This window comes from Hypanus sabinus, chromosome 17 (genome assembly GCF_030144855.1).
Source record: "Hypanus sabinus isolate sHypSab1 chromosome 17, sHypSab1.hap1, whole genome shotgun sequence".
In the NCBI taxonomy this organism is placed as follows: Eukaryota; Metazoa; Chordata; class Chondrichthyes; order Myliobatiformes; family Dasyatidae; genus Hypanus; species Hypanus sabinus.
The window spans coordinates 11,637,492-11,649,666 of record NC_082722.1 but is presented as its reverse complement, the minus strand read 5'-3'; the positions used below and the strand labels follow the sequence as shown (position 1 = coordinate 11,649,666).

Sequence of the window (12,175 nt, the reverse complement as noted above, 5' to 3'; positions counted from 1 at the left end):
TGGAATGTCTCCTATTGACAAAGAGAGAGATTACTGCTATTGTCTCTTGGAGAAGGAATCGTGTATTGAATACTGTTCTATTCATTGAAACCCCTCGGGAGGCAACCAGAGTGGTCTGGTTGAGGGATTGCATCATCCCAACCTGATTGACATCTGAGTGGGGATAAAAGTAGGGTCTGCGGAACACCCCTCAGACGCACCAGGAGAGGTCTCTCTCTCTCCCCCTCCCCTCCTCCCACCCTCTCAACTTGGTAAATATTGCAAAAAGGTTAAAACTCACAGAGGTGAAGTCGTCAATGAAAACGTGGGACATATAGAGGGCCATCGCTCAGTTTTATGTTAATAAGGAGGTGTTTTCGGCTGAGGTAGTGGAACCTACCCCTGAAAAGGTACCAGCTACTGGGACCATTCTGTTCCAGTTGGAAAAATTGAGGCTAGACATGGAAGAAGAGGGAGCATGAAATTTGGTTAAAAGAGCTGGAAGCGGAGGTAAGGCAGAAGGAGAAACATGAGCTGGACGTGGAGAAGTTAAAGCAAGAGAGAAGGGTCCAAGGGGCAGACCGAGAGGAGAGCTTTTATGTTAGTAGGGAGTTCAGGTTAGTACCTCCGTTTGAGGAGATGGATGTTGATAGTTATTTCTTGCATTTTTAAAAAGTGGCAGTGAATCAGAAGTGGCCCAGAGATCAGTGGGTGGCGTTGTTACAAAGTGTGTTCAAGATGTGGATGCACGTGGTACTGAACCTAGTAATGAAACTCATGAAAAGTCTGAGGTATCTGATTCAGTTAAAAAGGAATGCAGTCCGTGTGGGTCAGGTGGACTTGGTTCAGTGAAGAAAGGGTTAACCTTGGTACTAGTGGGAAGTGAGAATTCCCAGTTGTTTGTGTTCGAAGGTGTGTTAAAAGTTAGTGAGGAGATAAAAGGTGGTGATGTGGATATTATTATTGAAGGAGAAGGGAAAAGTGTAGTTCCTCAGTTGAGTGAAGAAAATTTAGTCTGGATTGGTGTCAGAAACAGTAACCAGGCTCAAGGAAAAATGGCTTGTTAACAAGGTGTCTGCGAATCAATTACAGTTTGATTTAGAATGTAAAGGTACCCCATTCGCTAATGTTATTCAAGGGTGTGCTGTGAAGAGGCAGAATTTGAAATGTTGTTTGGACAAAGAGGGAAAACTAATAGAATGAAGGGTCCTGAAGATAAAACTAACAACTTGCTTAAAAATAAAGAATTGTGTGGAAGTTCAGAAGATGGGCTAAGTTTGGAAAACATTGTTGATAAAATAACTCCTATGAAAGGAGTATGCAAAAGCCTATTCCACACTGGTGAGCAAGCTAACCACATGAGAGTTAAGTGGAAAAGGGGCGAAGGTTGATGAAATGCCACTTTAAATAACAGAATCTGGTTTTGAGGGATTTCGACAAAGCATGTAAATAATAACGACAACACCATGGAAAATTGACTGTTAAGTTTAAAAGTAAAATAAAGATTAGTATTTGCATAAACTTTTGTACTGCACTACAGAATAATCATACATGTATTGGTTTACATTTTGTATTATATACTTAAGATCACAATTCTTTAGTTTTGTTTTGCTGAAGAAAAGGAATAAAAATAGGTGGTTATTAAATTGGAGTCTGATGCCACAGGAATTTTATTAGGTACAAGATATTAAAGGAAGTGACAATGTAATCACTAAATGTTTAGATGCTAAATTGAATGTATAACTGTATTACTCTGTAGTGAAAAACTCTTGTATTGTGTTAGATTCTGAAATTCTGTAAGACTCTGTATTAGTTAATTTTTCCCCGTGGTAAAAATTCTTAGAAGGATGGGGGTGTTACAAATGAGGAGCAACTCTGATGGGCAGAAGGGTATGGAATCGCCAATGCCCTCCCCCCCCCCCCCCTTTGAGAATCACAAATCGCTACTGTTCCGATGCTGTTATCAAAGGAAATGAGAGAGATAAACAGCTCATACAAATTTATGCGAGAGAGGCACAGCACAGGTTGGAATGTCTCCTATTGACAAAGAGAGAGATTACTGCTATTGTCTCTTGGAGAAGGAATAGTGTATTGAATACTGTTCTATTCATTGAAACCCCTCGGGGCAACCAGAGTGGTCTGGTTGAGGGATTGCATCATCCCAACCTGATTGACATCTGAGTGGGGATAAAAGTAGGGTCTGGGGAACACCCCTCAGACACACCAGGAGAGACGCTACGAGACCGGTGGGGGCTTGTGTGTGTGTGTGTCCACCCTTGCCTGGGTGACGAGTCCTCCATGGAATGGTCATAAAAGGAAAGTCGGCAAGTCTCCCTCTCCCCCTCTCCCTCCCCATAGTGATCAGCAACTACCGCAGCCTGCATGATCTGAACTTTATATTTCCATCAAACAATTCATTATCCCCTAGACAACGATAGAGCTTATTTCTTTATTGATTATTATTATACCCACACTTTTAGGTTTAGTATTGATGTCGTTTATTATCTGTATATTTGCATTGATATTATTTTTCTGTATTTTTACTAATAAATACTGTTTAAAAATAGTATCATCAGACTTCAACGGATACTCCTATCTTTGCTAGTATGATACCCAGTTACGGGGTTCGTAACATTAGAAACATTTAAAAAAACATTTAAAAAAACATTTAAAAAAAGTCTTGAGATGATAGACAATGGAGGGCTATATAGAGGGGGAAAGGGTTGAGTTGATCTTGAAGTAAATTGTAAGGTTAGCACAATGTTGTAGGCTGAATGGTCTGTACTTGGCAGTATGTGTTCTCATAAACTTCTAGAAATGTAGTAAACTGCATTATTTATTTGGTCAATTCTCCTTTTTCATTGTAGGCACTACATTGAACTTGTGGTACAAAGCAAAAATGTCATCTCTCTGCACTGTGGAAGCAATGTTGCGCAGTCCTTTGAAGCGCCTGAGACAGTCTCCTGCTGATAATGAAAATGGTGAGTTTAGTTAAGTTTCAAGCAACCTTTTTTTACTTTTTTAAAAAAAATATTTATCTATCTTTGTGTGTCTCACATCCTGCTTTTACGGTTTAAAATCAGGTGGGGTGGATTCTATTAATTTGTTATGTACTTCTCAACTTACAATATATAAAGTTATTTCCATCTATTGACATGCTACGTTGCATTAAAATCCAGAAATTAAACGTGATTTTGCTTTATCTTTTTAAACTTAAGTGCTCAAAAAGTACCTAAGGTGGTGGTAGAGGGGGATAGATTAGAGACATTTAAGTAAGTCTTTAGATGATAGAAAAATAGAGGGCTAAATAGGAGGGAAGGGTTGGATTGATCTTGGAGTAAATTGTAAGGTTAGCACATCATTGTGGACTGAAAGGTCTGTACTTTGCTGTATGGCTGCTTAAGGTTATTTTTTCATATTTTAATCCTGTTCCAAGATTAATTTAAGATTGCCTTTTTAAGAACTTGAGCTACATGTTGCAGTCATAAATAGACCTGTTATGGGTCTTAGTACCCTTCATGGGTGCTTAGTACCTGCTGTTGGTTGTCTCCAAGGAGAAGACATAAAATTCTTAACTGATGAATGTAATTCATTTTGGTGGGGTGGAGGGGGGAGAAATTTGGTGAATTTCATGTACACTTCCTGGAAGTGATGAGGTATGTCAACATAGGTCTCCTTCATTTTTACTATGTACTGTACCAGCAGTTATAGTCGAAATGACAATAAAAATGACTTGACTTCAGGAACCCTGCTAGCTCTTAAAATCTGTGTAAGATTACAACTATCCAACCCCAATGCTAGCTCTACATGCCCTACTCTCCCCAATTACACCACTCCTGTTCTCATTAGCTGTGAGGTACAGGCACAGAACTGCATATGTTCATAAATCTTCAAAGGTGGTAGGACCACAATTTAAACCAATGGAGTACAAAATCAAAACTTAGTGCTACACTGAAACATTCGACACTGTTTCAGTGCATTCCTATAGTCAGGTACTCCATTTCTATCTAGAAGTGATTGCTGTCACTGAGCAGAGTGTTGAGGATATTCGATGGGCAAGTCCATTTTTTTTTTGGAAGGATATCGGATCCAACAGTGGACATGTTGGGAACTAGGGAGCATCTGTTTTAAGATGGCTGAAGGGTAGTGGCAATAGAGGAAGAAATGAAAGTACACTGATCTAGCTTGAACATATCTGTAAGGAGGAATTTAACTATGTAAGAAGTGTGGAACTACTAGAAAAGAGCTGGGTACATAAGAATAGAGCCTATATCTGAGCAAAATAATCCTGTGCCATACAGTGAAAATCCACTGGCACTGTCATGCAGTTCTTATCTGCATTATATTGCAATAATATTGGGCATGCATCTAATACACATTTCACATTCGATTCAATTGTCATTCAACCATGCATGAGACAGTGTTACTCCAGGGTCAGGGTGTACAATACCTTTACCTTGGGTGAAATACCCAAGTCACGCATAACACATAAGGTAGCAAGCACATGCAAGATATCAGTAAAATGCAGTCAAGCAAAAAAAAGGACCCTATCTGGAGACCATTAATGCCACAGAAATATGCAGTTGACTATAATACAGCTTGTCTTTTGCTGAATGAATACTGGGAGCAGCACTGACTCCAGCCTGGAAGCCTATCCACACCACCCCCTGCTGGCTGTAAACCAGCAACACTGTGGCTTGAGGCCTAGTCCTCACTGTGATTGAGGCCACCCAACTACCTCGCCAACCACCAATAAATCAGTGAATTGGACCTGAAGCACTCCACATTAATGATGTCCAAAAGGATCTTGTTCACAAGAAAAGCAACTAAGATGGTCACTATTAGACTGCATACCTCCTTCGTGCATAGACTCCTCTGAAACCTCCTATGCAAACAGCAGCACAGCATACACTAAGTCCTGCTCCTTCAGTTTCTCTGTCAATGAGCGACTTGCTGATGGGTTGACCTGCAGTACTTTGAGAAGTTGATGTCAAGCAGGATCTTGCACTTTTAGTAAGGACAGTAGCATTCTTTGTTGACCTCCTAGAAGCCACTGTGATTGAATGTCCTACTATCTTATGGAAGATCTGCTCTGCTAATGGGCACTTAATGATACAAAAGGCATTGTCAACTTGCTTTTGCAAACTTCTTCCCAGTGAAGCTTTGAATTTTCCAAATTAGTACCTGTATTATTAAGTGGCAATTTGTTGATGAAAATGAGCTACAGATGTATCTTATGAAGCAATGCTAGTGCCAAGATCTTTTTGTAGTTCTGTGGTAATTTGCATACTCAATCTGATTTGAGAATGGAATTCTGTTTTTTATTTTTTTAAGCCCTCTTTTATTTTGCTCCAACTGAACTGAAACTGCATTGTTACTAGATCCTCTGAAGAAGCAAAAGTTTCAGTCCTTGGATGAAGAGATAGAAAATATAAATCCTTTGGGATCAAAATTTCGAGTCTGTGAGCAAGAGATCAAGCCAGATACTCCCATCGTTCCCTCGGTAAAATCACGACTCCAGAGACTGGCTGAACAGAAGAAAGAATTGTGTTCTCATGGTATGACTTGTGACATTTTTTTTTCTTAAAAACCTATTATACTTGGCAAACTATTCTGTTGGAAATATACAACTATGTTTTAATTTGCTATATTGTGTGGCTATGTATAGTTCTGTAGTCAGTATAGCACATCCCTCTCCTAACTGGTATGGATTTAAAAGAATTTAGTCCTTTGCCTGGCCAAAGGCCAAGGCCAGTAGACTGATTTCCATGTGAGCAATGGATTTATTTTATGCTTCTCTCAGAACATGATGCTATCAAGTGGAATCAACCACCTTGCTTGTTTGGGTTTTGTTATGTGTGCTTGCTCATTTTGGGTTAAATGTAGGGATTGTCTATTCTTCAGTTCTATTTTGTAGAACCACATCATATTTCCAGCTCAGCCTTGTATTCATTATTTTATTTGATTTGTTGCATTAGACAATAGGTGCAGAAGTAGACCATTCGGCCCCTCGAGTCTGCACCGCCATTCTGAGATCATGGTTGATCATTCACTATCAATACCCAGTCCCTGCCTTGTCCCCATATCCCTTGATTCCCCTATCCATCAGATATCTATCTAGCTCCTTCTTGAAAGCATCCAGAGAATTGGCCTCCACCGTCTTCCGAGGCAGTGCATTCCACACCTCCACAACTCTCTGGGAGAAGAAGCTCTTCCTCAACTCTGTTTTAAATAACTGACCTCTTATTCTCAATCCATGCCCTCTGGTACTGGACTCTCCCAACATCTGGAACATATTTCCTGCCTCAATCCTATCAAATCCTTTAATTATCTTAAACGTTTCAATCAGATCCCCTCTCAATCTCCTCAATTCCAGTGTGTACAAGCCCAATCTCTCCAATCTCTCTGCGTAAGACAGCCCTACCATCCCAGGAATCAACCTAGTGAATCTATGCTGCACTTCCTCAATTGCCAGAATGTCCTTCCTTAAACCTGGAGACCAAAACTGTACACAATATTCCAGGTGTGGTCTCACCAGGGCCCTGTACAAATGCAAAAGGACATCCTTGCTCTTGTACTCAATTCCCCTTGCAATAAAGGCCAACATTCCATTTGCCCTCTTCACTGCCTGTTGCACTTGCTCATTCACCTTCATTGACTGATGAACTAGGACTCCTAGGTCTCTTTGCATTTCTCCCTTACCTAACTCTACACCGTTCAGACAATACTCTGCCCTCTTGTTCCTGATTCCAAAGTGGATAACTACACATTTATTCACATTGAATGACATCTGCCAAGTATCTGCCCTATCCAAGTCCCCCTGTATTCTCCTAATGTCCTCTTCGCATGTCACACTGCCACCCAGTTTAGTATCGTCAGCAAACTTGCTGGTATAGTTTTCAATGCCCTCATCTAAATCGTTGACATAAATCATAAAGAGCTGTGGTCCCAATACAGAGCCCTGTGGTACCCCACTAGTCACCTCCAGCCATTCACTGCTACCCTTTGCTTTCTATCTGCCAACCAGTTTTCTATCCATGTTGAAACCCTGCCCCCAATGCCATGAGCTCTGATTTTACTCACCAATCTCCTATGTGGCACCTTATCGAATGCCTTCTGAAAATCTAGGTACACTACATCCACTGGCTTACCCTCGTCTAACATCCTTGTTACACCCTCAAAAAACTCCCAACAGATTAGTCAAGCATGATTTGCTCTTGGTAAATCCATGCTGGCTCAGCCTAATCCTATTACTGCCATCGAGATATGTCACTATTTCGTCCTTAATAATGGACTCGAGCATCTTCCCCACGACTGACGTTAGGCTAACAGGGCGATAGTTCTCCGTTTTCTCCTTCCCTCACTTCTTGAAAAGTGGGATAACATTAGCCACTCTCCAATCTTCAGGAACTGATCCTGAATCTAAGGAACATTGGAAAATGATTACCAATGCATCCGCAATTTCCTGAGCCACCTCTTTTCGAACCCTCGGATGCAGACCATTCGGACCCGGGGATTTATTAGCCTTCAGTCTATCAGTCTACTCATCACAGTTTCTTTCCTAATGTCAATCTGTTTCAATTCCTCTGATATCTTATTACCCTGGCCCATCCATACATCTGGGAGATTGCTTGTGTCCTCCCTGGTGAAGACAGATCTAAAGTATGCATTAAATTTTGTTGCCATTTCCCTGTTTCCCATAACAATTTCTCCCAATTCATTCTTCAAGGGGCCAACATTGTTCTTAACTATCTTCTTTCTCTTCACATAGCTAAAAAAGCTTTTGCTATCCCCTTTTATATTCCTGGCTAGACTGAGCTCATACCTGATTTTTTTCTCTCCGTATTGCTTTTTTAGTTAAGATCTGCTGTTCCTTAAAACTTTCCCAATCATCTGTATTCCCACTCATCTTAGCCCTGTCATACTTCTTTTTCTTTAATGCTATACAATCTCTGACTTCCTTTGTCAACCACTGTGGCCCCTTCCCCCTCTTTGAATCCTTCCTTCTCATTGGAATGAACTGCTTTTGCATCTTTTGTATTATCCCCAAGAATATCTGCCACTGCTGATCCACTGTCTTTCCTGCCAGGGCATCCGCCCATTTAACTTTGGCCAGCTCTTTCCTCATGGCTCCGTAGTCTCCTTTATTTAATTGCAACACTGACACCTCTGATCTGCCCTTATCCCTCTCAAATTGTAGATAAAAACTTATCATGTTATGTTCACTACTTCCTAATGGCTCCTTTACTTCAAGATCACTTATCAATTCCTGTTCATTACACATTACCAAGTCCAAAATAAGCAGTACATAATCTGCAAGCTGGTGACTTAAACTTTAGTCACTTAAATTATCATGTTATTCTAATGGTTGTTTGCTGGAGCTAAGGAGGGGAAGCTGATATTGGATGATTGCAGTAACATTCACCATTTCTTTACACCTCTCTAACGCACTGTTATCTTCAGACACAAAAAATGGATTGGTTTCTCTAGAAGCGACCAGCTCCTGGAATAATGAACTTGCCAGGCCACCTATTAAGAAGGTAAGTCAATTTAACTATGAGTTAGAACCATAGAACACTACAGCACAGGACAGACCCTTCAGCCCTCCATGTTGTACTGACCCATATAGTACTTTTTTTTTAAAAGGGATTAAACCCACACTACCCATAATCCTCCATTTTTCTATCCATGTACCTGTCCAAGAGGCTCTTAAATACCCATAATGTTTTAGCCTCCACCACCATCCCTGGCAAGTCATTCCAGGCACTCACAACCCTCTGTGTTTTTAAAAAAAAACTTACCCCTGATGTCTCCCCTAAACTTCCCTCCCTTAATTTTGTACATATGCCCTCTGGTGTTTGCTATTGGTGCTCTGGGAAACAGGTGCTGACTATCCACCCTATGCCTCTCATAATCTTGTAGACCTCTATCAAATCCTCTCTCATGCTTCTACTCTCCAAAGAGAAAAGACCCAGCTCTGCTAACCTTGCTTCATATAACTTGTTCTCCAAACCAGGCAACATCCTCGTAAATATCCTCTGCACCCTCTCCATAGCATCCACGTTCTTCCTGTAATGAGGTGACCAGAATTGAACACAATACTCTAAGTGCGGTCTCACCAGAGGTTTGTAGAGTTGCAAAATGACCTCTCTACTCTTGAACTCAATTCCCCTTTAATGAAGCCTGGCATCCCATAGGCCCATTGTTATGGAGGTGAATTGTAGAAACTGGAGTGGTTCTTGAAGTATGAGGCTGTAAGGTCAGGATCTGATTTATTATCAGATCACTGATGTCATGAATTATTTTGTGGTAGCAGTACAGTGTGATAATTTAAAGTTACAATAGACAATAGACAATAGGTGCAGAAGTAGACCATTCGGCCCCTCGAGTCTGCACCGCCATTCTGAGATCATGGCTGATCATTCACTATCAATACCCAGTCCCTGCCTTGTCCCCATATCCCTTGATTCCCCTATCCATCAGATATCTATCCAGCTCCTTCTTGAAAGCATCCAGAGAATTGGCCTCCACCGTCTTCCGAGGCAGTGCATTCCACACCTCCACAACTCTCTGGGAGAAGAAGCTCTTCCTCAACTCTGTTTTACAATCAGTATAAAAAGATAGTGCAGAAAGTGACGTAGTATTCATGGTCTGTTCAGAATTCTGATGGTGGAGGAGAAGAAACTGTTCCTAAAATGAGTGTCTTCAGGCCTCCCTAATAATGAAAAGAAAGCATGTTCTGGAAGTTGAGGATCCTCGACGGATGTTGCCTTCTTGAGGCATCACCTGTTGAGTATGTCCTTGATAGGGAGGCTAGTGCTGGCTGAGTTTACAAATATCTTTTTTTTTCGGACCTGTGCATTGGTGCCTCCATGCAAAGAAGTGATGCGCCCAATTAGAATACTCTTCGTGGTACATCTATAGAAATTTGTGAGAGCCTTTGATATACCAAATCTGTCAAACTCCTAATGAAGAATAGTCACTCATTGGTGTGCCTTCTTTGTAACTACATCAATATGTTTAGCTCAGGATAGATCTTCACAGATTGGTCCTTTGGAGTATGCATGCCTCTCCTTCATATATTTTACCAATCTGTTGTCACCAGTACAATCTTCTATGTGGTGGTGTGCTGGGGCAATGGCATCAACATGGGTGATGCTAACAGGCTCAAAAGAAGAACTGATTAGAAAGGCTGGCTCTGTTATAGGAGTCAAACTGGACGCACTGGAACCCTAGAAAATCCTGACAATTCTGGACAATGTTTCTCACCCTCTGCATGTCATTTTGGCGAGCACTTAATAGATTAAGACAGCTGCACTGCTCCAAAGAGTGCTGTATGAGGTCATTTTTGCCCTCGGCCATTAGGCTCTATAATGAATCAATCTATAGCTGGGGAAGTGATGTTATACTGTTTGTGGTGACATTTTGTATTCTTTCTACTTTTAATATTTATATCTCTGTACACTGTAGTTTCCTTTGAGATCAATAAGTTACCTATATTGACATTTAGGAACTTGAAACTACTCACCCTTGCCACTGTTGACCCCTCAATAAGGACTATTGTGTTCTATTGACTTCCCTATCCGGAAGTCTACAATCAGTTCCTTGGTCTTACACCTGTTGTGTGCAAGGTTATTGTTGTGACACCACTTAACCACCCAATCTGTCTCTGATTTGGTAGAACTACAAATCATCAATGCAAAAATTATTCTCATCTGGTCAAGTGTGTAAGGTGTCAAAGAGATCAGATGAGTAATGGATAATGATGTCTAATATGACCATGATTAGGATGTGAAATTCACTACAAGGATTTGTAATGTAGGCAAGTTCAATTTCTTTCCAAAGAAAGCTAGATAATTATATGAAAGGGAGTGGTTAGGAGCTGGCAGTGACTCAATGGGCCAATGTCTTTATACTGTAACTATATATTTGTATCAGTCAATTCTCCTCATTAGTACATAAGCTATTCATGTCACTTGCCCTGGCTACACCATCAAGGCTATTATTTGCTAAATTAAGTTATACTTTTATTCTGGCACTTCTTCATCTCGGAGCATCTTGTCTAGTCTAGTATTCAAAATCTTCATGTATTTTCAAATTCCTCTCTACCTCTAAACTCTGAACTATAGACCTTATTGACACTCCTCTTCCAGTTTTGACAGGTTGACTGTCCCTTGGTTTATTTTAACTCCAATCCACCATTAGGAACTGCCTTCAGCTAATGCTGAATTTTGCTCCTAGATTTTCTTCTACTCTAATGCACTGTAACAGCCTTTCTTTTTTAAAATCGCCTAATATCCCTACCTCTGATTAAATAGCCTTAAAGCTTTGTGTAGGGGTCAGATTAATCTCCACTATGGGAGTGAAAAGCTACAATAGAGGCACTAAAATATTAATGCTATCTGCAGTTGTGTATATTAGCAACAAAACAAGCAAATTCCTGATGTATAAACCTTGAGGCCTTGTCTTTTTACTGGGATAGGTAGTAAATCCTCTGAATTCATACATTTGGGGGGATTGCTTTGTGATGCTTTAGCATCTGTTGGTTACAAATTGCCAAATGAGCCATATTAAATAACCATATTTTAAACCTGTTTTTTATGTAGTGCAGAAAGGATAATGAAGATGGCAGCATTCTTTGTACAGAGGTGAAACAATCATTAATCTCAAGTAAGTGTTGTGCTTTTGCCTTTCTATCATGCCTGGTGATATTTTGTACCACTGTCACAAGTGACTTGGTGTTACAGGTGTTAGAAGTGAGCTTCAAATAAGTATCAGCAGGGATCTTTAACACAAAAACTTCAACAATTTCTACCCTTACCCTGGGTTTAACAAGCAGTCCCTGGGTTATGACCAAGTCCTCTTCCTGAGTCTGTCTTTAAGTTGGATTTGTACATAAGTTGGAACAGGTACATCCGGTATTATTTAGTGTCAGTCAATATTTTACCTTTCTATGCATATGAAACACAAGAAACGTATGGATTTCAATAATTAAGCCACTGTGTTGCTTAGTAATGATTGTAGCTTTCATCGGGGCAGGGTCTTTGACATGTTCCATTATTCTCACTTTATCCTTTAACTGTATTCTTTAAAATTGTTCCAATTGTTGACCGACTAGCCTAAAGGCTGATTTATTCTTGTGTGAACTAGCTTATGCCGTTGTGTGTTGGTGTGTCTGCATCTCTCTACAATTCAC

General features: G+C 40.4%; 1 protein-coding gene across 4 annotated transcripts in view; it reads left to right on the top strand.

The window, feature by feature from the left end:
- The window catches only part of LOC132406684 (anillin-like), a 72,767-nt gene that overhangs the window by 2,286 nt on the left and 58,306 nt on the right, over positions 1-12,175 (top strand). For all 4 annotated transcript variants that reach the window (XM_059992535.1, XM_059992537.1, XM_059992536.1 and 1 more), the window contains exons 2-5: positions 2,847-2,960; positions 5,361-5,537; positions 8,443-8,519; positions 11,586-11,649. In XM_059992535.1, coding sequence (XP_059848518.1) covers positions 2,879-2,960; positions 5,361-5,537; positions 8,443-8,519; positions 11,586-11,649 — 400 coding nt within the window. In that variant the 5' untranslated portion in view covers positions 2,847-2,878. The remainder of the gene's footprint in view (positions 1-2,846; positions 2,961-5,360; positions 5,538-8,442; positions 8,520-11,585; positions 11,650-12,175) is intronic.